Below are 27,861 nucleotides of genomic sequence, written 5' to 3' on the forward strand. Positions count from 1 at the left end.
TGATGTTATAGTCAAGCATTAAAAAAAAAAGGCACAGGTCTTATTTCTTGCTGATTCACCTGCTTTTCAATAAATCCTTCTTTCACAAATTGTCCATCAGTGTTAAAAAATAAACCTAGTTATTTCCTTGAAACACAAATGTGGAAGTACTCAGTGAAAAGGCAGTTCTAACGGAAGCTAGCCAATGGCGGTTTTGTCATTCGATCCTATTAAATCAGAATGTATTAATTTACACCGTATGGTTGTTGGGCATGTTATCTCCTCCGCCTTCTAAAAGAGTAGGCTTTTAGTTTGGTTATCTGGAGACTGAAAGAAAGGCTTATGTGGTTAGTGGTAATGGTAACTGGCGAGGTGGACAATTTAAAACAAAGGACGCTTGTGTCCTTTCAATGAAATTATTTTAATTCATTAAATTATCAGAGACAATTCCAGCCCTCGCAATATATTCCAGGAGCATGCAGTAGGTGGCACCTAAAAGCTCCTTGGAGGCGAGCAGGCGCCATTTAAGCATTGCTAACAGCTGCAGCAGCAGCCGATGGAGGTGGCACATCTCTGAAGTGGGAGGTGGAAAGAGGAGGAGAAAGAGGAAGGCAGCTGGACGGCAAGCCCGGGGGAGCACTCGGCGGGCCGGGGCCGCGCACCGCCCTGCACCAGCCCGGCACCAGCCCAGCCAGCGCAGGTGCGCGGGCCAGGCGGGCGGGCCAGGGCGCGGCGCCGGCGAGCAGGCGCAGGGCGCGCGGCCGCCGAGCAGCTGACGGCGGCGTCACGGGGCGGGGGTGCGGGGCGCCCCGCCTCGCCCGGGGAGGAGCCCGCGCCGCGCGCCGGGAGCCGCCCGCACCGCGCGAGGAGAGCGCCGAGGCAGCCCCGAGCGGAGGTGTGCGCTTCTCCAGGTACCCGAGCTCGCGCTCCGCCGCGGTGCCTGCGCGGCGCCCCACCCGGGCCCCGACGGCTTCTGCATTCCTGCTTGCGGGTCGGTGCAAGGGGATGACGGCTCTCCGGGAGGGCGAGTCCGCCGTGTAGATGCTGGAGTTGGCGAGGGGCGGCTGTGCGCGCGCGTGTGTGTGTGTCAGCTGTATTTCTGTGTCCTTGTCAGGAAGAGGGAGCAGCGCGGCTCCCTCGTCTAAAGCATTTATTTCCTTCTTGAAAAACCTGCGCCTTGCCCAGTGCCCGGGATTCCTGCCTTCCCGAGCAGGAGTGGGCGTTTTGGAAAATCCTCCCGTGCAGGTGCTTCTGTTGCGGTGGAAGTTGGCTTTCTGGAAGTCGTGAAAGAGGTGGTCCACGGAGCCACGCAGGGCGCGCGGGGGCTGCTGTTTTGTGCAGCGTGCTTGCACCCCGGACCGCCTCGCCTCGGCGCTCGGCCGAGACTTGGCTCAGTATTTGACGTCTCTTTTTAAAGAGTCTGTTTTGTGATGTCCACATGTGTCCCTTTCTGGTTCCTTGTCGTGCATGCGGACGGTGGGAAAGGCGCCGCATCACGTCGCGCGTGGTGTGCGTGTGGCTTCCCATCCGACGAAAATGACTGCTGCCAGTTCCCAGCCTGCACGGCACTGGCCTGGCTTCACACGGTCGGGACCCGCCTGAGCTGCTCTCCCTTTTCCTGCTCCTAACAATGCTGTTTATTTCCCTCTTTAAAACTCCAATTCATATTTTATGGAGGCTCCGGAGACTTTTAAACTAGAAGGTCAGTGAATCATCAGTTACCTCTATTGAATGGGGAAACAGCATTGTGGTGGAATTCCGTGACACAGCTTTCTCTCCCTCGGAATTTATTTTACATATTTGCACTTTTTCTCTTTTGAACGACTGCCGTGCATGTGAGAAGCTAGTTTAGCATAGCAGAATGTTTTTGTTTTGTTTTTGCTTGCCACTTAAAACTTTAAAAATATGTTTTAAGGAAGATTTCCTAGGTAAAAGTAAAAAAAATCAAACCTGAGCATTTTACATTCCAAATTGGTCCAAATGTGTTTCTTTTCCAGTGACATTTGGCTTTGAAGAGGTGGAGTAGGAGGCAGAGAAAAGGGAGGATAAAATTAGAATAAATTTAACGAATTTGGTGAATAATGCTATTTTTTGGTTGTTTGCTTGAAATTGCAAATGGTCGGTAATTCTGCTCTCTGGAAATTCAGGAGGTGCTATGGTCTAGAGCTCATGAAGAGGTACAGCTCATTTTATAGAAATACAGGAGACAATGGCAAGGAAGCATTTTCATCCCATTTAACACATGGTACTGGATTTTGTCCTAGGGGCAATAGTCCCCCGTGAACACGGGTGAAAGGAGAGGAAGGAGAGAGTGATTCTGCCCATGCTACGACAAGAATTGCTGCTTTCTCCTCACTTAGCCATGCGGATGGCAATTTTATGTATAGATGATGGTTAACATAGAAACCTCCAGAATCTTTTGCTACAGCTCTAATAGAGTTGTTCCCAAGAAGAGACTCGGAAAACACCCATTGAATTCCAAGTTGTGGAAGTCACTTTTCAGCCTGTGTCTAGCAGTCCAGCATTCTAAGCAAAGCCATTTCACATCGGAAGAGCGAAGACCTTTTAATTAATTTCATGTGGTTCCTAGCCTATGAACCACACCTGACTTTTGTTCTATTTTTGAAAGGCATGATTTCAGGGAAAATACTGTCTTCCCTCTGATCCTCCATTTCTTACTGAAAAATTAAAATATTTGGAAAAGAACTGGGGTTCTTTTAACCAAAAAAGGGTGTATTTGTCTAATTTTGTGACCATAGCTGATATAATGGTATATTGAAAATGAACCTATTGATTTAGGAAAACCATCATTTTCCCCTTAGAAAAACACAGTAAATTTTTACGCCAAAGGATTTCTTTGTTCCTAGGAAAAGCATTTGGTTGCCTGGAGAGAAGAGGTTGTTTGGATACGAAAGGGCCTTGCGCTGACCCATAATTTTCAATTCAGATACCCATCGTTCCCCATTCTCACTCATCTTGTGGGTCGGGTCCAGCTCCCTCTCTGCTGTGTCTCCTCTATCTAGCTATCTGGTATGGTTAGGGACAGTGGACAGATGTCTCTTTCAAAGCAGAACTGATTTCTATGACATTAATTGGTTTTGGTTCTGATTTTGCCGGGAAAACAGCTGCCCTTAATCAAAAGGCAAGGTGATGGGTTGTCAGGTTGTCACAATTGCTGATGTCCTCAAAGTTAAATTTACTGACACATGCAAGCACATTGAAGCATTGACTTAAAAACATTTCATTGATTTCAAAGTACTTTTGTTATGTGGGCAGCAAGTCTCTCTTCCTTTGCTGGGTAAGCACTATTTCCAGTACTCCAACAAACGCGCTGCTCTCATTCCCTGCGCCTTTGATCTTGCCCCTGGCCAATTCAGGAAAGAGAGATTCCTTATTGATGGCTCCTTAGTGCAGGTAAGTGTTTTCCTATAAATCAGCACTGCCCAATACAAATAAAACAAGACGTATGAGCCACATGCATAAGTTAAAATGTTTGAATAATCAAGGAAAAAAAAAGAAATGGAGAATTAATTTTAATAATATCTTTTATTTAGCCCAGTATCTTAAAAATTATCAACAACTAGTTGTGTTACTCTTTACATTTTTTTTCCCTGCAGTGTCTTGAGAGCATCCATCTCAGTTCAGCTTAGCTACTTTTCAAGTGCTCAACAGTCCATGTGGCTAGTGAAGGGCTAAATGGCCGGCACAGCTATAGATCATTAAATTTCCGCCAGTGATTTTGAATCTAAAATGTTAGGAACCACTGCCAATTAAACACTATCCAAAATAAACAAATGGCCTCAAGTTGTTATGGCGTGTTTCCTATCCCTTAACTAGTTGTGCAGTCTTAAGCATATTACTTATTTATCAGTACAACAAGAGGATTGAGTCAAATACTTTTGGTGATTTTATGAAAAATAAGTGGTTAGAATATTGGGTTCAACCCAAGTGTGGTGTAAAAGTCTATTTTTATTTATTTTTTAAAGATTTATTTATTTATTTATTTCTCCATGGCTCCCCACCCCCAACTCTGGTTGTCTGTTCTCTGTGTCCATTTGCTACGTCGTCTTCTTTGTCTGCTTCTGTTGTTGTCAGCGGCACGGGAATCTGTGTTTCTTTTTGTTGTGTCATCCTGTTGTGTCAGTTCTCCGTGTGTGCGGTGCCATTTCTGGGCAGGCTGCACTTTCTTTCGCGCTGGGCGGCTCTTCTTATGGGGCGCACTCCTTGTGCGTGGGGCTCCCCTACGCGGGGGACACTCCTGTGTGGCACGGCACTCCTTGCGCGCATGAGCACTGCATGTGGGCCAGCTCCACACGGGTCAAGGAGGCCCGGGGTTTGAACCCTGGATCTCCCATGTGGTAGACAGATGCCCTAACCACTGGGCCAAGTCCGCTTCTCTAAAAGTCTATTTTTAAATGCAAAGGAAACAGACATGCGCAGCAGGCATCAAAGCACCATTTTGCATCAGTACTGACCCTTATCCCAAGAAGTACTGCTCCCCAGGTTTGCGTCAGCCCAATCCCTAATTACAGAGATCAGTGACTGAGTCTCTGTGTCCCATTCGGGATCATTCCATCCTCACATTTAAATTCCTTTATTGCGCAAGTAGTAAAGAGTCCATTGTAAAACCAATAAATGTTAGTGGACTTGTATTTACTTTTTGATTGAATGTATTTCAGAGATCTGTTATTATTATCCTGAAGTGGTACGAATATTTTCTGTGTGTGTATGCATCTATTTATTCCAACACCATTCAACTAAAGTCTGGGTGAAACGAAATGCCTTATAATTGTTTGGCTCATGCATATTGACTTTTGAAATGAAGAAATTAACGGCCTTAATGAAAGCATGTTAGTTTCTTCACCTGGCCATTGGATAGATGGCAGTGATCAGTGAATGGTGGAATGGCCATATCTAGCACATGGCTTTTATAAGAGAAGTTTTAAAGACAGCAGTGTTAGGAATGAAAATAAGTTCATGGAATATTTTTCTAAAGCTAGTTAATGTCTGAAAAGTAATTATTCTTTCTGATGCAATAGGAGAAAACAGGAGCTTCCCATAACACACACACGAGCACATACACACACGGATATACTTCCTTCTATAACTTCTGAAACTAGACTCCAGAAAAGTCCAAATCCTCATCAGCAGTCATTAGTTGGGACAACGGTGTCCTTCCTCTGTCACCCGCTACATTTTGACTGTTGAATTGGAGCACCTCCATGATTTTTGAGTTTGGGGTTCATCTGCAGATAATACTGAGCAAAGGGGAAACAAGAATAGAATCTAGCTCTCTGGATCCAGAGCCAAGCAAGGAGTTCACTCGGTTCTCTATCTCATTCCACATTAAAAATCCAGCTCAATGGCATTTTCCTTTTTGTGTAAATTTGGTCTCTTCTCCCAACCTTACTGCCCAGCTGTATCTTGACTTCCTCTAGACTCATGCGCGAGTTCAGTGGAGGGGCAGATTCCCTGAGATAGTTCCCTGGCATTTAAAGAGAGATACCTATGGAATAATCCTCTGATATTTAAAGAAGAATTTGTGAAGCCTTTTGCTTCCTTGTCTTTAATGCGCGCTGCCATTTGGGGCCACTTCAGACTTCATCTGGTTCTTGGTCCCAGAATGAATGGGATGGGTCTACAAAGGGTAAACCTGACTATTGTTTTATTAAGGTCTAGGTAAATGTTTGCAAGTGAAGAGGAGGTTGGATCTACTGAATCATAGCAGTGGTGGGGTAAGCTTGACTTTGAAAAGAAATCAAGTGTCCCAGGGCCCTTATATCATGAAATATCTATGTTTTATTATCCCAGCTAGATTGACAGATGAATACACAGGTCTCAATGATACAAAGGCAAAGTAGTTTTAACATGTCAAAAGATGCTCAAATCCAATAAAGGCAGTTAAATAAATAATGAGAAACCTTTCTTGTTTCATTGGAAAGGATGGAAAGTATAGCAGTTTGATAGCACCTTGTGCTATGCTTACTGTGAGAAAACAGTCCTCTCATACTCTCTCAGGGGGTAGGGGGGAGAGAAATCAGTGGTAACTTTAGAGGGCAACTGGCAATATCTCCCAAGATTAAAATGCACATCTCCTTTGTCCCAGCAGTCTACAGGTAGACGGGAATAGATGAGTTACCTATGGATAAGGCTGTCCATGGAGCATAGTCTGTAATGGCAAATCATTGATTATGTAAATGAAACACCTCTCAGTGGAGTTCTGTGCAACTGCTAAAGAGCCTGACGTGGCTCTATATGTGCTGATATGGACAGACCTACAGGAAAACCTGTGGCTTCTACAGTGCCATTCATCTTTCTCTCTCTCACCAATTATCTATCAATTTGATATCTATCTCTCTTTGACTATATACATATTTAAAACTTTTTATCCTAGTAACATATATTCAACTTACGATTTCCCCTTCTAACCACTTTCAGGCATTCAATTCAGTAGTAATAATTACATTCACAATGTAGTGCTACCATCGCTACCATCCATTAACTAAAACTTTTCCACCACCTCAAACTGAAACTGTACCAATTAAACAATAACTCTCCCAGTCCCCTTATTCCCTGGCTCCTGGTAACTTGTGATATGCTTTGTTTCTATTAATTCACATATTCTAGATATTTCATGTAAGTGGGATCATACAGTATTTGTTTCTGTTTTTGTTTTTAAAGATTTTGTTTATTTATTTCTCTCGCCTCCCCCTGGTTGTCTGTTCTCTGTGTCTATTTGCTGCGTCTTCTTTGTCTGCTTCTGTTGTTGTCAGCGGCATGGGAATCTGTTTCTTTTTGTTGCATCATCTTGTGTGTCAGCTCTCTGTGTGTGCAGTGCCATTCTTGGGCAGGCTGCACTTTTTTTCACACTGGGCGGCTCTCCTTCTACGTGGCACAGGGAATACCCCTGCATGGCACGGCACTCCTTGCCCACATCAGCACTGTGCATGGGCCAGCTGCACACGGGTCAAGGAGGCCCGGGGTTTGAACCGCGGACCTCCCATGTGGTAGATGGACGCCCTAACCACTGGGCCAAGTCTGCCGCTGAGTATTTGTCCTTTTGTGTCTGGCTTCCATCACTCAACATGATGTCTTCAAGGTTCATCCTTGTCATAGTGTATATTAGGACTTCCTTTCTCCAGCTGAACACTAGCCCATTGTATGTGTAGACCACATTTTGTTTACCCATTCATTTGTTGGTGGACACTTGGGTTTCTTCCACCTTTTGTCTAGTGTGAATAATGCTACCATGACTTCCTACCCACTAGCATGGTATTATTTAAAACAAAACAAACAAACAAACAGAAAATAAGTGTTGGGGAGGATGCAGAGAAATAGGAACCCTTGTACGTTACCGATGGGAATGTAAAATGATGCAACTGTTGTGGAAAAACAGTTTGGTGGTTCCTCAGAAAGTTAAACATAGAATTATCATGTGACCTGGCAGTCCCACTTCTAGATATATAGCCCAGTGAATCAAAAACAGGGGCTTGACTATAAACCACCTTGTTAATACATATCACATGCAGGTTCCTCACCACCGACCACTCAAGCAGCCACTCACACGCTCAATGCTTTACTACTGATCATCCTTTCCCCCTCTGCTTTCTCTTCTTGGCAAGAGGCTGTTTCTGGTGAATGAGACAAAAATAATGTTGAGTACATTGTCACAGTGATCAGTGTGGAACTAGTGCCATTACTTAAAACGTTGGAAAAATATAAGCTTTTTTCTTTTGCTTTTCTGAATGTGAGCTAGTGCTGAGTTTTGCACTGCTATCATTTCTTGAGCTATTTTTGTTCTTTATACTGACAATCTGAGAACTTTCCTTAGGAGATCTTCCCTCTCTGTCCTTTAGAATGATTCAGACTACGCAGAAGCTGTTGTGCTTCCATTCTGTAAACTCCAGTCGCATCTGTGGCATAGGGACCTACTCTGTGAACTCTGTGTCGCCAATGTGACCCAGACCTCTTAATCATAGGAGCTGACTACTTAGGAATTGGGAGTCTTTTATGGAAGAGTTGATCCCAGCATTGTAAGGCATGAAAATCCTAAACATCCTCAGGTCATCTCATTACGTTCTCCTAAGACTTGCATAGATCAGCAAAATCAGGGATCAAATTCTTAATCTCCTCCTGTGACCTGAGTCTCCTGGCCAGCCCTATCTGACCACTTCTGCGTCTGGCATTAGACCTAGATTAAAACAATGATTTAAGTATCCCTAGATACTTGTTTTTCTCCACACCTCCATACTTCCACACTATCTTAGCAATGTGGTGTAGTTGCTTAGAGTCAAGCTTTGGGCAGGGACCTTTTATGTCACTTCTGTAACTTTCTGATACATCAGAAAACATGCACTTCTAATATAAATAGACTAACATCATCATTGCATTTTTAAAATGAATATGATATGGTCTGAAAGCTGCAGGTTTATGAAAAAAAAAAAAAAAAAAAGAAAGAACCTTCCTTTCAACACATTTTAGAATCCAGAGCTCCTTGTTCAATCGCTACTAATTAGAATTGACTTGAATGCCTTTTGAGATTTGCTAGTACTCTCTGCCTAGGTGTGATAAGTTATTGGAGATTCTGTTGCAGAAACCTGCATGGCACGTACCATTCCTCCAGAGCTTCCTTGATGAATCAAAGCCTGATCTGTATTTCTGGTCCTCTAGGCTACTGCATCTTTCTTCACCCCCTCTTCCCCATGCATGTTTGGACGCAGCTACACCTGAGGTGAAATGCAGGCTCTACCATTTGCAACAATGGGCTTATTACTATAACCACTTAGAGCCTTGGTCTTCTCATCTGTAAAATGGGATTGCTAATATTGAAGTTAAAAGGCATTTTGAAGATCATCTAAGAGCAAACTTTTCTAGGCACCTTCTCAATACTTGCTAGATGGTATGAGTTCCTGGCTATTTGGGTGGTTGCTATCCCATCAGTACCCTAAGGGCTCCTCTTTTGCATTGTCTCATTTCTTCTTCTCCTTCGCTGGGTCATTCTTGACAGCTTGGTTCTTGGTCATGAATCCCATTGTCTTAGAGTTGTTCTTTACTTGCGGATGGAATTCTGGCTCTTCAGCTTTAGGTCCTTTCTAATTTACCTAGTACATTTACCCTACCCTTGCTCAGTTTCCTCCTCGTAACTCTATTCTGTATAAACAAAGTCCATCCTCCAAAATGGATTTCCAAGCAACTCAAAGTAAATGCAAATACTGCCTTATCACTGGTAGCACTCTGCCTTAATGAATCTTAAAATATTGCTTTTTTCCTTATATCTTTCTCTTAGAACAGGGACCTACTCAGGCTCCCCATTTTGTACCTGCTTAAATCTTTGTTCCTTTTTTTTTTTCCCCCCAACATTCTATTTTTGGTTCCTTGACCTCAGCTCATCTTTTCACATGTAGTCTTTTTATTTTTTTTTTAAGATTTATTTATTTATCTTTTCCCAACCCCTCATTCTTTGCACTTGCTTTGTCTTTTCGTCTTCTTTGTTTCTTTAGGAGGTACTATGAGCTGAACCTAGGACCTCCGATATGGGAGAGAGGCTCCTAATTGCTTAAGCCACCTGTGCTCCCTGCTTTGTTGTGTCTCTTGGTGCGTTTTTCTTGTGTCTCTTGTTGTATCAGCTTGCTGCACCTGCCCATTGCACCAGCTCACTGTCTTTTTTAGGAGACCCTGGGAACTGAACCACGGACCTCCCCTGTGGTAGGCGGGAACCCAATCACTTGAGCCACATCTGCTTCCCTTTCCTTCACATGCAGTCTTGACTCTGAATTCATGCTCTTCCCTGGCTCGGCATTTTTCTCTTTTAGCTTACGGCTTCAGAACACCTGACTGTAGGCCCCTGTCTTCTCTCATCCACTGGCTTCTAACCTTCTGGAAATTCTTCTTTGCTTATCAAGGGTGTTTGTCCCTGGGTCACAGTCTTCTCTTCATCCCTTGTCCAAAGTCACCCTTCAACATCCAGAGCCTCTTCATCCATTGGAGCTTTGCTTCCAGCTTCTTTCCACCATGCCCCCTAAGTTCCCCTTCCATGCTCACAAATCTCCAGAGGAACACTGGGAGCCTTCTCTCTGACCACGGCATCCTCTCTTTGCAGCTCTTTCTCAGCTTCCCATTGAACCTCGATTGAACCTCACCAGGAACTTGCATTTTATCTTCCTAATATACTCAATCTCTGTATTCCCATGAATTCCACGGCTTTCAAAAAAAAAAATTCAGAGTTAAGTTGAAAAACTTTTTTTCCCAAAACTGTGACCACTTAGCCACCATTCTTTTTCTTTCAAATCTCAAATAATATCTTAGAAAAGGTAGCTAAGCTGCCAGTCTCAATTTCTATACTTCATACCCACTCCCCAGACTACTGCATCTGGCTTCTATCCCTGTGGTGCTGTCAAAATGTGTCTTGCTCTGTTCACCAGTAACTTTCATTGCTTCCCAACCAGTGGGTACTTTCTGTTCTCGTTTGACTTCACTTCTTACTACCAGGTCATGCAGTTGAACCCTCCCCTTTTCAAGTCCTTGCTTTCCTTGGCTTCTGTGGCATGGCCTTTAGTGGAGTTGCTTTGAACACTTTCTTCAGTCCTTCTTTCAAGTTTTTGCAGATCCATTCATCTTTGGAGTCTCTTGAGCCTGTGTCCAAAGTTTTCTACTTTCCTCTTTGTTCTTTATAAGCAAGCCTCCACGCATATGACTCCCACATGTGAGTCCTTTTCCCAGACTCCATACCTGGTGCTAGACAGGTGTGTCAACCTGTGAGTCAGAGATGAGCCCTTGACTGTCTCAGGGGCACTGGACTCAATATGGTGAATTCAGACTTATGACCTCTACCCTAAATCTGCTCTTCTCCCAGCATTCTCTCAGCAAATGCTTTCATCCCATCTATCCAGTTCTATAAATTGGAAACCTGAGGAAACTTCCTTGACACCTCTTTCTCTTTCATTCCGCATCTTAGGTCCTTCTCCTCTTTTCATCACTAGGTTCTGTTGATGTCACATGAACTGTTTCCCGTTACCTGCTATTACCTTAGACTCGGCTGCCCTTGTTTTTGTCCTGGTTTATTATAATAGATTTCTTATCCACTCTATATTGAAGCCAGAGCAATATGCTCAGAATGCCCTTCTAATTCCAGCCTCTTTAATGACCACCCATTCCCTTGGGCATCCCCTTATGGCCTGAGCTGTATCTCCCTTTCCAGCCTCCTCTCACACTGTGCTGCCCATTCCTTAGTGTGGTCGTCACATTACTCTTCCAGTCTCTGGATGTTCTAAGCTGTCTCCCTCCCTAGGGCGGAGCCCACAGTCTTGGTCTGGCTTTGTTAATGTTCTTTCTTCACCAGAGAACCATGGAGTCAGCAGCAGCCTTGCCTTCTCACTGAAGGAGTGACATTGTCAGCACTAGAACTCCGCTACTGTAGCCTGGAAACCAGGACTGACACCAAGACATAGGTAGCCTTGGCAGGTGATGGCAAAGTGATGGGCAGCAACAGCAGGTGACGAAGTGATGGGTAACCACAGCAGGGGAAGGCAAAGTGAAGGGCAACCATGGCAGGTGAAGGGATGGGCAACCATGGCAGGGGACGGCGAAGTGATGGACAACCATGGCAGGTGAAGGGATGGGCAACCATGGCAGGTGAAGGGATGGGCAACCATGGCAGGGGATGGCGAAGTGATGGACAACCATGGCAGGTGAAGGGATGGGCAACCATGGCAGGGGATGGCGAAGTGATGGACAACCATGGCAGGTGAAGGGATGGGCAGCCATGGCGGGGGATGGCGAAGTGATGGACAACCATGGCGGGGGATGGCGAAGTGATGGGCAACCACATCAGGGGACGGCGAAGTGATGGACAACCATGGCGGGGGATGGCGAAGTGATGGGCAACCACATCAGGGGACGGCGAAGTGATGGGCAACCATGGCGGGGAGGGCAAAGGGATGGGTAACCACGGCAGGTGATTGCAAAACGGAGATGAAGCCCAAGAACTCTGCTTCTGTTATGATGGCCTGAGGCAAGGTGCTTAGCCTGGCTCCCCTATTTGTTCTTCAGAGGTAGAATACAGATCGACTGGGACATGGGAACATTTCTTATCGCACACTTGCTATGTGCCAGCCTGTGTTCTAGGTACTGGGGAGACAGTAGGGAACAAAACCTTATGAAAAGTCCTTGTGGAGCTTATAAAACAGTGGGAGTAAATAAATTCTTTTAAGAAATAAATTACATTGTATGTCAGAAAGTGACAAATACTTTGGAGAAAAATAAAGCATCTGAGGCTAGAGGCTGCCAGGGTCGAAGCTGGGGTTTGTAGTTGAAATAGGGTGGTCAGGGAAATTCTCATTGAGAGTGTGACATTCCAACGTAGACCTGAGGGTTGAGGAGGTGAGGTCTGTGGATATCTGGGTTAGGGGTGGTCCGGGTAGAGGGAGGAGCATGTGCAAAGGTCCTGAGGCAAAAGCATGCCAGGTGTATCTATGGAGCAACCAGGAGACCAGTGTGAATGGAAAGAAGTGAGCAAGAGGGAAAATGGTAGGAAATGAGGGTGGGGGAGACCAGAGCCTGTTAGCTGTTCCTCAAGGGGGAACAGGGCAGTCGGTGAAGGGTTTTGTGCATAGGAGTGACATGAACTGGCCGCTGGGTGAAGAGTTGATTGGAGTGGCTCAAGGTCTGAAGCAAACCGACCAGTTAGGAGGCTGCTGTATCAATCCAGGTAAGAGGTGATAGTTGCTTAGAAAGCATGAGAGCAATGGTGAAGGTGATTTGTGCCTGTATCTGGATATGAATTTAAGAATTGTGAAATGAGAAGCACTATGATGACGTACATGTGTTATTGTAATAGCTAGAAAAGAAATGTAATCGAGACGTTGGTGGAGGGGCATTCATACCGTGACATATAAGTTGAAAAGCTGAGGGATGATCAATGGGATGGTGAATGTTCCAAGCAGAGAGAGCAGTATTAAAATAGCCAAGAGGTAAGAGAATTCATGACACAAGAGTATATTGGGCAGATAGGAGTGGGGGGCAGAGTTAGAAGGAAGAGTGGTTAGATTTCACGTTGGGAAAGTAGCAGGAACCCTGTCCTGGAAAGACCTTGTAAACCCACAGTAGAACTTGGATTTCAGTAGCATTTTTAAGGATGGTAATGTTTTGAAAATCTCACCCACAGATTTTGCCAGTGGTTTGGAAGTGAGGAGTAAGTAGGACTCCAAGATTTTTGGTCTGGGCAACTGGAATGGATGAAAGGGGCCACCGACTGAGATAGAGAAAGCTGTAGGGAGAGCAGCTTAGGAGCAGTATTGGGAGTTGGGTTTTGCACATGTTACATTTGGGTTGTCTCCAAGACATCCAAGTGGAGGAGTTGAGGAGACAGAGGGCCCTAGGATTTGCAGTTTAGGGACAAGGTCCTGGCCTGCAGTTGGGAGTTGCTGGCATATGGGTGATATTCTAAACCATGGAAGTAGATGCTACCATTGGGTCAGGGAGCATGGTAGAGATGGGGAGAGTAGCTTGGACTGAGGTGGGAGGTCCTCTTATTGGGTGAGCTAATTAGAAGTGATGACGGCACTGGTCCACCTGCCTGCTACCTCCGTGGTCCAGTCCACACCAGGTTGTTTGCGGGAGCCTCCTGTCTCCTGCCTCCACTCCTGGCCTCCACTGTCTATTCCCGACAGAGTCCATCGAGAGGTCCTTTGATAGCTCATGTCAAATCCTGCCCTGCTTCTGCTCAAAACCCTTGGGTGGCTTCCCATCCTTCTCAGAGTAAAAGCTAAAATCTTTACACCACCCTCCTGTCCCCACCCTCATCAGCTCTTCTCCCTTCTCCTAGGACGTCTTCTTGTGCTGTGAACCTGTCAGGCAGCTCCCGGGTTAAGCCCTGGCTGTTCTGTCTGCAGGGGAAGCTCCTTCTCAGCGGTCCAGATGGAGCACATCACTACCTCTCTTAAATCTTTGCTCAAATGTCAGCTTTTTGGGGAGTCCACCCCTGGCCTCATTCACCTGTGATGTCCATGACATATTCTTGAAAATGTAACTGAAAGACATTGCACTTAGGTGTTTTTTTCAAATGGATCTAAAGTCATGGAAACTCTTCCTTTGGAAGATCTTTAAACTGATTAGAAATATGGTTTTTGAGTTTTTAATTCTGCAGATTGGATAGTTTTTAGAGGGGACACATTTACATAGTTTCTCACAAAATTACGTAATGGTGGAAACATCTCTATGCCTTTCTTTACAAAATGTTCTCTCCATCAGACGATTACTTCCAAAAGCAGATACTGTGGTAGTTCAATATTACAGAGAGGCAGGAAATGTGCTTAGTTTTAGAAAGTACCTGTTTGAAGGCGTACTACTGAAAGGCACTCAGAAAGTGGTAATGAGTTTAGAACAACTGCTTTTTTTGTATAAAAGAAAAATGTGTGACTTGCCTTTAAGTCCTGCAACTCTTGAAATTTCTTTGCCACAAGGTAACTAGTGAACCATTGTGTGGTAGAAAATATGGTTGCTTCCCATCTCCATATAAAATATTGAAAAGACGTTACTATAGCTTAAAGGTCTTATTTTTATCCATGAAAAAAAAATAATATGCTGATGGATGATGTCTGGTAGCTCTCAGCTACTTTTGGCTTCAACTTTCTTGCTGCAACAATGCATTTATGAGTGATGTGGGAAAGAGATTCACCTGGTTCTGTTTCTATAGGGTATCCCATATCCTTTCACGGGTTTTAATTTCCCTTGAAGTGCAGAGGCTTGTTTGCATGTTCTAGAGCAGTGCAGGCCATTAGAAATGCAATGCGAGCCACATATGGAATTTGGCGTTTTCTAGTAATCACAGTAACAATGTAGCAGCAGGTGAAATGAACTCAAATAACATATTTTATTTAGACCTATCTTTATGAAATATTATCACTTCAACTTGTAATCAATATCCAAGCCATGAATAGGATATTTAATATTCTTTTTCTCATGGTAGATTTTCAAGGTCTAGGGTTGCACGTCATAATTTGTCAAGATGCTTTTCGGCTGGCTAGCGGCTACCGTCCTGGACACGTGGTCTAGATGCTTACTTTTCAAGGCCATGGCCAACAGTGAAGGTGTGACACTACCATTAGGACAATCTAAAGTTCAGGCCCCAGTCTAAGTATAAATTTCAGTTGGTCTCCTTGATAAATTAGATTTATTTATTTTTGCCTTGTCAGATCAGATTAGATCTTTGTTTTTACTGTATAATGTGTTTGACAAAGGATAGGAACTGTCAGCCTCTGAGAAAGATGCTAATTGAGCCCAATGAGTGCTATCTTTAATTCGTGACTTTTCAAAAAAGATTGTATATTCTTTAAAAGAATTATTGTAGATATATATATATGTATTAATATATATAAAATGCAAAATTTGCCATTTCACCATTTTAAGTTTACAACTCAAAGGCATTGATTCTGTTTACCATGTTGTACAGCCATCACCACCATGCACTTCTAAAACTTTTTATCACCCCAAAAAAACTGTACCCATTAAGCAATAACTCCCCATTCCCTCCACCTCCCCACCTTGCCTCTGCTCATTTATAATCTACGTTCTGCTCTAAGAATTGGCTTATTTTAGGTATTTTCTATAAGTCAGATCTTAAAATATTTGTCCTTGTGTGTCTGCCTTTTTTTCACTCAAAATAACGTTTTCAAGGTCCGCCAAGTTGTAGCATCTATCAGTAGTTCATGCCGTTTTTATGGCTGAATACTATTTTTTTAAAATTTCATTTATTTATTTCTCTCCCCCCCCCCGTTGTCTGTTCTCTGTGTCTATTTTTTTTTAAATTTTATTCATTTATTTCTCTTCCCTTCCCCCCCACCCCCACCCCGGTTGTCTGTTCTCTGTGTCTATTTTTTAAAAAATTTTATTCATTTATTTCTCTCCCCTTCCCCCCCACCCCCACCCCGGTTGTCTGTTCTCTGTGTCTATTTTTTTAAAAATTTTATTCATTTATTTCTCTCCCCTTCCCCCCTCCCCCCCCACCCTGGTTGTCTATTCTCTGTGTCTATTTGCTGCATCTTCTTTGTCCACTTCTGTTGTCAGCGGCACGGGAATCTGTATTTCTTTTTTTTGTTGCGTCATCTTGTTGTGTCAGCTCTCTGTGTGTGCGGCGCCATTCTTGGGCAGGCTGTGCTTTCGCACCGGGCGGCTCTCCTTGTGCGTGGGACACCTCTGCGTGGCACGGCACTCCTTGCACACATCAGCACTGCGCATGGGCCAGCTTCACACAGGTCAAGGAGGCCCAGAGTTTGAACCACGGACCTCCCATATGGTAGACAGACGCCCTAACCACTGGGCCAAGTCCACCGCTTCTGTGTCTGTTTTTGCTGTGTCTTCTTTGCTTCTGTTGTTGACAGAGGCACAGGAATCTGTGTTTCTTTTTGTTGCGTCATCTTGCTGTGTCAGCTCTCCATGTGTGCGGCGCCATTCCTGGGCAGGCTGTACTTTCTTTTGCACTGGGTGGCTCTCTTTAGGGGGTGCACTCCTCGTGCGTGGGGCTCCCCTACGCAGGGACACCCCTGCGTGGCATGGCACCCCTTGCATGCATCAGCACTGCGCATGGGCCAGCTGCACACCGGTCAGGAGGCCCGGGGTTTGAACCGCGGACCTCCCATGTGGTAGATGGATGCCCTAACCGCTGGGCCAAGTCTGCCACCCTGAATACTATTCTTTTGTCTAGATAGACAATCTTTTGTTTATCCACTTGTCTGTCTGGGCACGTGATGTTCCACCCTCTGGCTGTTGTGAAAAGAGCCGCTATGAACACTGGTGTACAACTATCCATTTCAGTCCCTGCTTTCAGTGCCTTGGGCTATCAATTCTTGACTTTTTGGAGGGACCTTTTTTTAGCCTCTTACCAATTGCAAGCTTTTACTTGGCTAAAAGTAGAAATCCCCTAACTGAGGATACATGAAGAGAACTGTCCCAGTGTGCCGACATTGCCCAGAGACCCCACTCCACTGGGATCACATGACATTGTCATAATGCACTGAGCCCCCTCCCTTTCCATGCTCCAGCCGCCTCTATCTGTCCACCTCCCCACCCCCCCGTTGTCTGCTCTCCGTGTCCATTTGCTGTGTGTTATTTTGTGACCGCTTTTATCCTTATCAAGGGCACCAGCAATCTGTGCCTCTTTTTGTTGCATCATCTTGCTGTGTCAGCTCTCCGTGTGTGCGGCGCCACTCCTGGGCAGGTCCCATTTTTTTCGCACTGGGCGGCTCTCCTTATGGGGCACACTCCTTGTGCGTGGGGCTCCCCTACGCGGGGGACACCCCTGCATGGCAGGGCACTCCTTGCGCGCATTAGCACTGTGCATGGGCCAGCTCCACGCGGGTCAAGGAGGGCCAGGGTTTGAACCGCGCACCTCCCATGTGGTAGGCAGATGCCCCAACCACTGGGCCAAGTCTGCTTCCCCGCCTCTATCCTTTATCCTAACATCTACTTGCACGAGTTAGATGTTCCACGGGGCCGATAGGCTTGATCTTTGACCAGGAGCACACAATTATTTTTTATTCATGGGGCTTTCCTGTTCATTTCTCTTGCTGTTTAGAAAGAAAAGGGGCCAGTCAGAATATGGTGAAAATGTAGTCAGACGCTTGGCCGTCGGAAAGGTGTCCCCAAGTGCCTTTTATTTGGTTCTTTGGGATTCCTGGTCCTCCTACTCTCCACAAATGAAATTGTTTCAGACAAACACCAGGAAATATTATGTATTTGCTTAAGCTGTTAGCTTTACTTGCTTCTCAGTAATGAAACCTTTTAAACATAGTTTCTTCCACCCACCCTATTCCAACAAGTGCCCCGTTTTCCTCTGTGATTTTATTTTCATAGACTCTGTGAGTATCGGGGTAAGTGCCAGGGGACCTGCTCCCTGGGTGGGGTGAGCCCGGGCTCCTGGCTCCAGGATCTGCCCCAGGTGTGTGGCACTTCCAGAGCTGCCCAGCACTGCCCCGGAGGGACCCGCACAGCATCCTACAACAGCTTCCAGGCGGAGGGTTCCGATGGCCTGGGGGAGCCCGAGTCACGGGTGCTGGGCCTTTCCTTACGATCAGAGATTTCCCACTTACAAAAACCCTCTCATTCTTTAGGGTCAGCTGAGATGGTATAATAAATGAACCTTTAATTAAATTGAGTTTCTAAAAATATTTTAAGATGTACTCTCTAACCTAACGAATTTATGCTCTGTTCAACATTTCCTTGTTTTCGTTTTTAAGATATTCTTATTTATGCCGTAACAGTAATAGCATATATTTTTATTTAAATGACCCATTTACACTGGATCATTTCTGGTTTTAAATATGGGTTCTCAAGTTCCAACTTTAAATATGGAGCTTTTATTAAGTTAATCTCTTCTTTTTTTTTGAGGTACCAGGGCCAGAGATTGAACCCAGGACTTTGTGTGTGGGAAGCTGGTGCTCAACCACTGAGCCACATCGGCTCCCCTGAGTTGGTTTTTTCGTTTGTTTGCTTTTTTTTGGTTGCCTTTAGGAGGCACCAGGAACTAAGCCCAGGACCTCCCATGTGGGAAGCAGGCGCTCACCTGCTTGAGTCACATCTGCTCCCAAATTAATCAATTTTAAGTGTTAAAGTAAAGATAGATCTATTTGAGGAGAAAACATTGTGAAAGTCCAAGGCAAAAACTGAGCAGAGAGACCCCATCCAGACTTCAAGAAATGCATGTAACTTTGAGCTCAGACTGGAGATGGAGTTTCGGGCAGGAAAGAACACCTCAGTTGTCAGACTTTCCAAATGATCACTCTTAATGAAATGAATTCTTCCAATCTGTAAAATTTCTCAATCTGTAAACTATCTTTTGAAGCAGACTGTATCGAGGGTACAATACGAATAGAGATTGTTGTTTTTACCTGAGATGTTCCTTCTATTGTACGAATCTAGAATTTCTCCCAAAAGATGCTGGAATAGGAGACCTTTGTGACTCAGCGAATCAAAGCTTGTTTTTCCCAGAGTCTCCTACACTTAGACCCTGTAGGCCTAGCGTAGCCTCTTACCTGCCTTTCCGTATTAAAAAAGTCTCATTTTGCACTCTTTATTGACCCCAAGTTTTGTAGTTTATGGCATGTTGGGGTTTATTCCCTTCCCTGGTCCCTCTCCTTGTCTGCTTTCAGAAGCTTAAGGGAGTCCAGGGACAGCTCAGTCCAAGCCCAAGGAGAGGAAACTGAAAGGAGGTGTGCTGGAAGTGACACTGCGCAGCCATCTTATTCGGGGGACGGTCTCTTGTTGCGCAGGCCAGTGCCTCGTCAAGAGAACCCAATTGAGCTGCCCCTCCCAGCTGACATAATGCTTCACCGAGCAGTGCTCAGCCAGCAGATTTTTAGGGATGTCAACAGCATGAAAGAGAAGGACCACCACGAACAAAAAGACCAGAGAGTTGGCAGATAACTGAGAAGAAAACAGCAACGCATTTCAGTTAGCGTTCTTGTTGAAATTCAACAGGGTATCACATCTCCTAAAATCAGAAAGTGAATTTCTCCTGGGTAAGCACCAAGTAGCTAGACGTTGTTTTCACAGAGGCCTGTGGAATAAATGAATGGTCCTGAGATGGAGGAATATAGTTTACAGTGTGGGGAAAGTTTGTTAGAGTTTAGGATCAGTGTAGAGCAATTGCCCCAGAACTGTCTCATAAATACACACTAAATCTTCCTCCCCTTCACCTGCCTGTCTCCGGTCCACCTTTCTGATTGTAATTTCCACATTATCTTAGAGAAGTGGTTCCTGATATCCCAGATTTGACTAGGTTCCTTCAGCCCTTCCTATTGCAACTGATACCATGACGCAATTTATTAAATATTTGTGGTTATCTGATACCTGCTTGCTCCAACTGCCTCTGCACTCTTTGAGAGTAGGGACCCAGCCTCAGGGATCTCCTCCTCACTCATCTCTTGGCTCCTTGTCTACAGCCCAGCCTTTAGTAGAAGGCCAATAGATATTTCTTGTGAAATCAATAACAGTAAGCATCAATTCTTCCTTTTTATGCTGTGCTGACTTTCTACATTCCTGCAGATGCCCACTTATTTGGTTTGACAGTTTAATAATGGAAACACCTGATCATAGCAATAACCTTTTGAGAAAACATGGAATGTGTGTATGTTGTGGGCAAAGCGCTCTTTTAGAGATTTGAGGGCTAAGGAGATTGTTAAGACATGCTCTCTTCCATCTAAATGTTTATACTCTAGTGTGGAGCTAACTAGCCATAACATAAGACAAGGCTAAGTGAGGACATTGCCTTCCAAGCAAAATGGGAGCCTCACTTGGAGGATGCAGAGGGAGAGCTCAGATCAGATTCCATATGCTACTAAATTTTTTTCTTTTAAAAGGTAGAACAGTTTATCACAATGCTACACTCTTGAATTGATCACAGTGATATCATGAGTCTTTAATAGACTTAATCAAATCCCTAAGCATGCCCTCCTGCAGTCTTTTGTTTTAAATGAACTTCCTGACATCTTTATACATTCTCCTTTAGCAGATTTTAGCATTGATGATACTTCAGTTTCTTGGTAGGCTGGGATTCTAAAATGCACACAAGAACAACTAGTATTTAATTAAGCATATCTGAAGGCAAATGCACATGGTGAAATCAGATGGTGGGATGACACAGTCCTGGACTTTGATCTTGTGTTCCATTTGCAGTAGATACATTCGTTGTACACTCATTTCCTTCCATGGTTAATTATATTGAATAATTTTTACTGCTCTCAAAAATGACTTTACTGAGCAGTGCTTTTTTGTTATCGTTCCACAGTTCCTCTAAGAATAGAAAAGTGGAACGTCAACACTATGTTTATCTAGAGGAAAGAGCAGATTCCTGCTTTGCTTGACCGTATTACATCTCCATTGAGTTAAATGGATGTTAAACTGACTACTGTTTGTGTGTGTGTATTGTATGTCCTTCTGATTTAGTTTCCCATCCTCTGGAACAAATGCCATGGAATGGGGTGGCTTAACGGCAGGAGTCTGTTGGCTCGTGGTTTCAGAGGCTAAAAGGCTTCTGGATGGCTGGTGGTCCTTGGGATTCCTTGGCCTTTTTATCGCAGGGCAAGGCAGGCAGCAGTGTCTTCTCTGTTCTCTTCTGTGCTCTGTTGGCTTCCAGTTTCCGGCTGTTCCCTGTGGCTTGCTCTTTTCTGGGTCTGGTTTCTTTTGTTTATAAGGACATCTCCCACATTCCCTCATTTGGTTTGGGCACCTTAACTAATAGCATCGTCCAAGGTCCTGCTTACAAATGAATTCACAGCCGCAGGGCCAGGGCTTGGGATCCGCACGTGCCTTTTTGTGGGGGACATGATTCAGTCCTCAGCACCTTTCTTATCAAGGAAGGGACAGGATGAAAGATATTTGATAATCTTGTTTCCTCTATGTCTCTCTCAATATATCTATCATCTGTCTGTAAAACACATTTATATCCTTGACTAAGAGTGATGCTTGTGATGAAGGGAAACCCCTTTCTACTTCTGGTGACCATTAGTAAGTAGTTCATATTACTGCGTTACCACCTTGATAATACTGGACTACTTATGATTCTTAAAAATAAAGGGCACGTAATCATTTTAATTCTAATGGCTGAAATGACTCCAAGTTTCTCACCTAGCTGCCAGTCTTCTTGTTTAATGGGCAGAAGCCACACCATGACCCGAGTAGTGCCAAAACCACTGCGGCTGACACCACCGCGTGGGTTGGCCTCAACCACTGGAATTGATGGTCTTGCAGCTTTGGGGCTAGAGGTCCACTGTCCAGGCATTACCAGGCCATGCTTTCTCCTAGAGCTCGTAGCATTCCGGTGCTGGCTCGATTCGGCTCTGCTGACCTGCCTCCTTCTCTGGCTTCTCCTCTCCTTTCCACTGCCTGCGCTCAAATTTCCTCTGCTTAGGATGACTTCAGCCATGTTGGTTTAAGACCCAGGCGGATTCACTTTGGCCTCCTCCAGATAGGACCTGGGAAGTTCCTGGTTACAAATGGCTTTGCGTCACAGGACCAGGGGGTAGGTCGCGAACATGCCTTCGTGGGAGGCATGATCCAGTCTACCCAGAATGGCCCTGGCATCAGCGTTACTTTGGTTTGCCTGCCAGCCTTGCCCCTTACTGGCTGTGTGAACCAGTTCTTCCTCAGATGTCCAATTTCTCCATCACCAAGGGGGGATGATGACACCAGCTTCTGCACGGTGGTGAGGAGTTCACGAGTTAATATCAAGAATGAACACGTATTAACTGTATCCCCCCTTTCCTTTACTGCCTCCCTGTAGTTGTAAAAACCACATTCTGTGATGACCAGTAAGTATGTCGGGTATTCACAGTACTTCAAGTAAAACAATAAAGATAGGCCATGATTTCGGTGTTGGGGCTGGGGTGGGAGTTAGGGGGAATTAATTTCCTCATCTCCCCACAGCCCTTCCTTGGCTCTGCCTCCCTTGGGGAGGGTGGGAGGTGGGGCTTGGTATCTTCTTCCCACACGTGTGGTTAATGACGTGCTGCAATGGTTAATGGCATCATCCAATCAGGAGGGAAAAAGATGGTGGTCAGAAGCAGGGGGAACCCAGGCTGGCTGCAGTTAACCACTGCCTAGATCAGCTGCCCTTTTGGAAATTGCTTGACTGCATTTATGGTCTTTAAGAATGATGGAATCTTCTCAGTGAAATCTATGTCATTCCGAGGTTGGGAGAGTAGAAACAAACTTTATCGGCCGGTTTTCCAGGGGCTGCCAAAAGAGGGCGGAGAGCTCCTTCTCGGAGAGGTTTTTAGTAACTCTCTCCCTCCTCTGCTTCCCCTGCCAGGTGGTTCCAGGCTGAGCGGCGGACCCTCCAGCACCATGCCGGAACAGAGCAACGATTACCGCGTGGCCGTGTTCGGGGCGGGCGGCGTGGGCAAGAGCTCGCTGGTGCTGAGGTTCGTGAAGGGCACGTTCCGGGAGAGCTACATCCCAACGGTGGAGGACACCTACCGGCAGGTGATCAGCTGCGATAAGAGCATCTGCACGCTGCAGATCACCGACACCACCGGCAGCCACCAGTTCCCGGCCATGCAGCGGCTGTCCATCTCCAAGGGCCACGCCTTCATCCTGGTGTACTCCATCACCAGCCGGCAGTCCCTGGAGGAGCTCAAGCCCATCTACGAGCAGATCTGCGAGATCAAGGGGGACGTGGAGAGCATCCCCATCATGCTGGTGGGCAACAAGTGCGACGAGAGCCCGAGCCGCGAGGTGGAGAGCGGCGAGGCCGAGGCCCTGGCCCGCAAGTGGAAGTGCGCCTTCATGGAGACCTCGGCCAAGCTCAACCACAACGTCAAGGAGCTCTTCCAGGAGCTGCTCAACCTGGAGAAGCGCAGGACCGTGAGCCTCCAGATCGACGGGAAGAAGAGCAAGCAGCAGAAGAGGAAAGAGAAGCTCAAAGGCAAATGCGTGGTCATGTGAGGGCCCCCTGCGGGAGGAGCCGCTGCCCGCTGGGCGGCCGCCTTTCCCCACTCCCCTGTGAAACCCACCGTCGTCTGGGTAGCATGTCAGATGCCCACCTATTCAAAATACCGCGTTTGGACAGAGACGTGCCCTGTCGCCCTTCGAGAGGTCATGTCACACCACCACCAACAGCCATCCCCTTCCCGGTCTGCCAGACTGTTCCGAGGGAAACCTAGAGGCTCGGGGTGGCAAGGGGCCGAGGAGATGCCAGAAATTTCTGCAGGCGTCATTCTCCATCAGGCGACGGCAGGGCTGGTCCACGGGGAAGGACTAAACAGCAAATAAATACGCATGCGGGGGCATGTCGGCACAGCCGCGGGGCCGCCTCAGCGCCAGGCATTGTCTTCTGCTCAGAATCCAAAAACACACCTTAAAGTGGGGAGGGGGTGGGCAGGAGGAAGGGAAGGGGGCAGGCCAGAACGGTGTCACTCCATGGCTTTTTAAACGGCATGTAAAAGGCGAGAGTGCAGCCTCTCCCGAAGGGCTTCCCTTCCCCATCCCCTCTCCTGCTAGGAGCCTGAGGGGAGATATCACCTGTCATCACACAGGTCTGATTAGCCAGTATTGTTTTAATCTTTGAGAGTGTTTATTTTCACACACCATGATGAGTTCACTGATTGTGTGGGGCTCTGTCCGAAATCCTTCAATTGTCAAGTGAAAATATCGTGACATTACTAACACATCGCAATAATGTTCCTGTGTTACACACTTCAAGGGTTTTAGAAATGTGAATGTCCCTTCCCTTGCCTGACGAGGGGTATCATTTCTTCCAGCCCTCAGATTTTAAATAAAGCCAAATAAAGTAGCTATTTTTAGATATTTTTTTTTGGTCCTTCAAGACAGTTTTCTTCTTTTAAATGACTTGCTCTGTATTCTGCTGGATGACAGCCAACAAAGACCACCAACGACCAGAAGCACATTCATTTTTCTAAATACAAACCTGTATATGCCACACTTTGCACCTTAATGAAATACTTTGACACAGAAGGGGTTCACTGCGGTTTTTGACGCTCATCTATATCAGAAGTGTAGTCCTGGAATATACACGCAAGTGACAGCGAGTGATCTTACATGTTCCATTATGAATGGCTTCTGAGAGCTGTTCAATGCACTGATCGCTCTAGGAACAGTTATCTCCTGCTCCTGATGATTTTTTGTGCATCTCTGACCCTTCAAACCAAATTGCAGCCATGGCCGGGTCCCCCGTGCTGGCGGGGAAGCCAGCCCCGAGGCTGGCCAGTGCACTCGGCTCTAATGGCTTGGCCATGCTAGAGCCTGGCTTGGCTCTGCTTTCTGAAAATTCCCATTGATGGACCCTCCTAGCACTCCTGCGTGCTTTAGTCAGCCCTGTGCGCACTGGCCCCAGCTGCAGAAGCTGCCTCCTGGAAGTCCGTTCTGTTCCCTCTGGCAGGCAGAAGCTGGAATCCTGCGCTTGCCCACGGGAGCTCCGTGGCTGCTGTGCGGCAGCGCCAGCCCCAGCCAGTGCTCGCAAGTTCAGGATGTTTGTCTCCAGCACGTACTCTCTTTCGGGCCTTCTCCCTTCTTCAGCCCCGTCCTGTCTTCTTACTGCCCCTCCCGCAGCAGCAACTTGAGGTACCCCAGTCCCCCCAAGTTCAGTGATGCTCTCAGCATACTCTTGTTTCTCTTGGGCCCTTTCTGGTGACAGTCCCTTGCCCTGTCCTCCTCTCCGCTCTACCGATGACGTAATTAGCTCATGGAAGGCGTCTCTGAGAACGACAGGGTTCCAGGGTCCTAGCGCCTTCTCATCAGCAGAGACCGCCTAGGGTAAGACCTCTCTGACTTGACGCAGGGGGAGCGGTCACACTGAGGAAGGCCGTGGAAGTGGCCTGGGAGCCAGTGGGGTGGAGTTCAGAGCAGTTTGGGCCATTGTGAGGCCGCTTCCAACTCCTAGTGGGCATGCCTCCAGGCTCTGTGCCAAGGGGGCACTCACGGTGAAATCCAGTTTGTGGATTTTCTATAAAATTGGTTTCAATTCGTTCCTACTTTTTTTCCATTTCTACTCTCAGAGAGATAGTATAGACTTGTAATTTGGGTATGGGTAAAGTGGAAGAAGAAAGCGAACTTCATAGACCAAATGGGATGGATAGACTTGGTGCTGGTTCTTTGCCAGCAGTAAAACGTCACACCTGCCGCTGATCCTGGGGTGCTCATGTGAACTAGTCCTGTGAACTGTCCCGTTTCCACTAAGCGGAATTTCTTTCAGCCCTTTCAAGTCAGTATCTACATTTTTAAGTGTTTAGAGCTTCATCAGTCTGAGAAGCTTGAGATGACTGAAAATCGAATCACATTTCACCTGTGAGTTTTACAGGAAAGCTATCGCAACCTCAACCTCTGGCCTTCATCCTGAGATCATTTTCTATGAACCAAATCGATGGCTGTTTCGCACTAATTTCTTTAGAGGCCCACCAGCTGACTCAGGGCGTGAGGCGTTCATACCACGGAATCGTAGGCTGTCAGTGTGCAGATGGCCCCGTCCCCGAAGGGTAGTTTTGGTTCTCGAGAACACATCTCACACTCTATGAGCACAGAAAAATTTCACCCAGCCACCCTAAGTTATAAAACTCAAAATATTGCTTTGAAGTTGGCAGTCTGGGAACAAGCACAGGTTCTAGTTCCCTTCTGTCCCTAGCTGGCTCCTCCATCCAGAGACAAGCCATGGGCATGCATGCAATGCAGCAAGACCTACACAAGAGCAATATTGAATTGTTCATGATCTCAAATTATATATATATTATATATATAATTTAAATTCTTGCATTTTTGAGGTATAAAGTAGCAAATTGTACATATCTGTAAGCAAGTATATTTGTTCCACTGTTTGTAATATTTAAGAAATGCCCATTCTTTGTAGAACCAAACATGTATTAAACATTTAAACTATCGCTCTGTGATAAACCGTTTTTCAAAATTTGTAATGTGTTGCTCCTACATAAGCTCTTTGAACATATCCACAAGTAATGGAACATATGTAAACTCTCTACGATACATCCCAGAGTTCAATATCGTACAAGGACCGTATGTGGACAAAGTATTTACAGAGCATGACTTTTATACGTGTGGGATAGCAATGTGAATATTTATATTTAAGGTGTATTTATTGTTATAATTTCATTATTATATTTTATTTACTCTGCAGCTGTAGAAATCACCCTTGCATAGAAGTTTCTAGTTGCCCGTGATGTTCTGACTATAATGAAACATTGCAATAAAGCTTCAGTTACGGCAAGCTGGCTGGGAGACGGTGATGTGTGTCGCTGAGGGTTTGGTGGCCCTGACGGCCTCTCTGCCTTGTCTCGCCGTGTTTCTGGGCTCCCTGGCAGCATAAGGTGCTATCAGCTCTGCACAGTCTTGGCCCCTTGTGTCCTGTGGAATGTTTCCAGGAGTCCCGAGTCTTAGCGCTGAGACGCAGCAGAGTTCTGGGCAGGGTAAGGAATGGGGGCAGGGACCTCCTTGGCTGGAAATAGGGAAATGGGTGTAGAGCTGAGCTCCCTTCTCTTCTTCCATGCCTGGTTCTGCTCCAGCCCACTCCCACCTTGGCCTGTTCGCCAAGGTTCACCGTGGAATCCACACGTACAATGGCGTTGAGAGAGAAAGCCCTTCGCCCTACGCCCCGGCCGGTTGCTCTTTGACACCCTAGGTTCCTACCCTACTTCTCAACACTTACTCTAAAATAAAGATGAATTTGGGTAATGACCAAGAAAACAAAACAAAAATTAAAAACAAAATAAAATCCTCACGTTGCCGCTCGCTGGCTGGGTGGACAGCGGGTGGGTCCCCAACACTCTCCCTATGGTCACAACATGGGAACTGGTCACACCTGGACTGTGGGGGTGACCTGAGGACTAAACTGATGACAACCTCAAAGAAGGCCCTGAATGCCTTCCTGCCACATCTTGAGTTTCAAGTAAGATACAAACCAAAAGCCTCCTGGCTGTGTTGGATTTTGTTGGGAAGGTCTTTTCCCGTGTGAGAATTAACTTCTGCAAATACACCAGTCAACCCGAAAAGCTCAGTTTCTTTAAGCCTTGGTTAAAAGCTCTGCATGTCACTCTCCCCACCCACTTCCAGTCACTATTGATTATGTTATTCGGAATCACCCCATTTGTGGAGATATTTACTATTAGCCAGCCCCATTAGGCCCCATTAAAAGGCATCCTGTACCTGGTGCTTCTGAAAGGTTAATGTGCAAATGAAGCCCTTGAGGATGCTGGGATTCCACCCTCCAAGTCAGCAGGCCTGGGGGACCTGAGGGTCTGCACTTCCAACAGGCTCCCAGGATACGTGGCTGTGACAGTCCGCCGGCCACACCTTGGGCAGCAAGGCTATCAGCTAGTTGTTCTCCAATTTCACTGCATATTGGAATTGAAAAATATTGACACCTAG

The 27,861-nt window shown here is 45.9% G+C and overlaps 1 protein-coding gene across 6 annotated transcripts; it reads left to right on the forward strand.

Moving 5' to 3' along the window:
• The first annotated feature begins 498 nt into the window (after positions 1 to 498).
• On the forward strand, positions 499 to 26,704 carry DIRAS2 (DIRAS family GTPase 2). 6 transcript variants are annotated; one of them, XM_058301435.2, is made up of 3 exons: positions 846 to 970; positions 22,253 to 22,280; positions 22,781 to 26,704. In XM_058301435.2, exons 2-3 carry the CDS (start codon positions 22,274 to 22,276, stop codon positions 23,413 to 23,415), a joined length of 642 nt encoding a protein of 213 aa, XP_058157418.1. In that variant the 5' UTR covers positions 846 to 970; positions 22,253 to 22,273; the 3' UTR covers positions 23,416 to 26,704. The 6 variants fall into 6 exon arrangements, with proteins under 6 accessions (XP_058157420.1, XP_004450960.2, XP_058157419.1 ...); XM_058301437.2 differs by lacking the exons at positions 846 to 970; positions 22,253 to 22,280 and adding an exon at positions 499 to 679; XM_004450903.4 differs by lacking the exon at positions 22,253 to 22,280 and having other exon boundaries at positions 779 to 890.
• The last annotated feature ends 1,157 nt before the right edge of the window (positions 26,705 to 27,861 follow it).

Source organism: Dasypus novemcinctus, chromosome 8 (assembly GCF_030445035.2).
Source record: "Dasypus novemcinctus isolate mDasNov1 chromosome 8, mDasNov1.1.hap2, whole genome shotgun sequence".
NCBI lineage: Eukaryota > Metazoa > Chordata > Mammalia > Cingulata > Dasypodidae > Dasypus > Dasypus novemcinctus.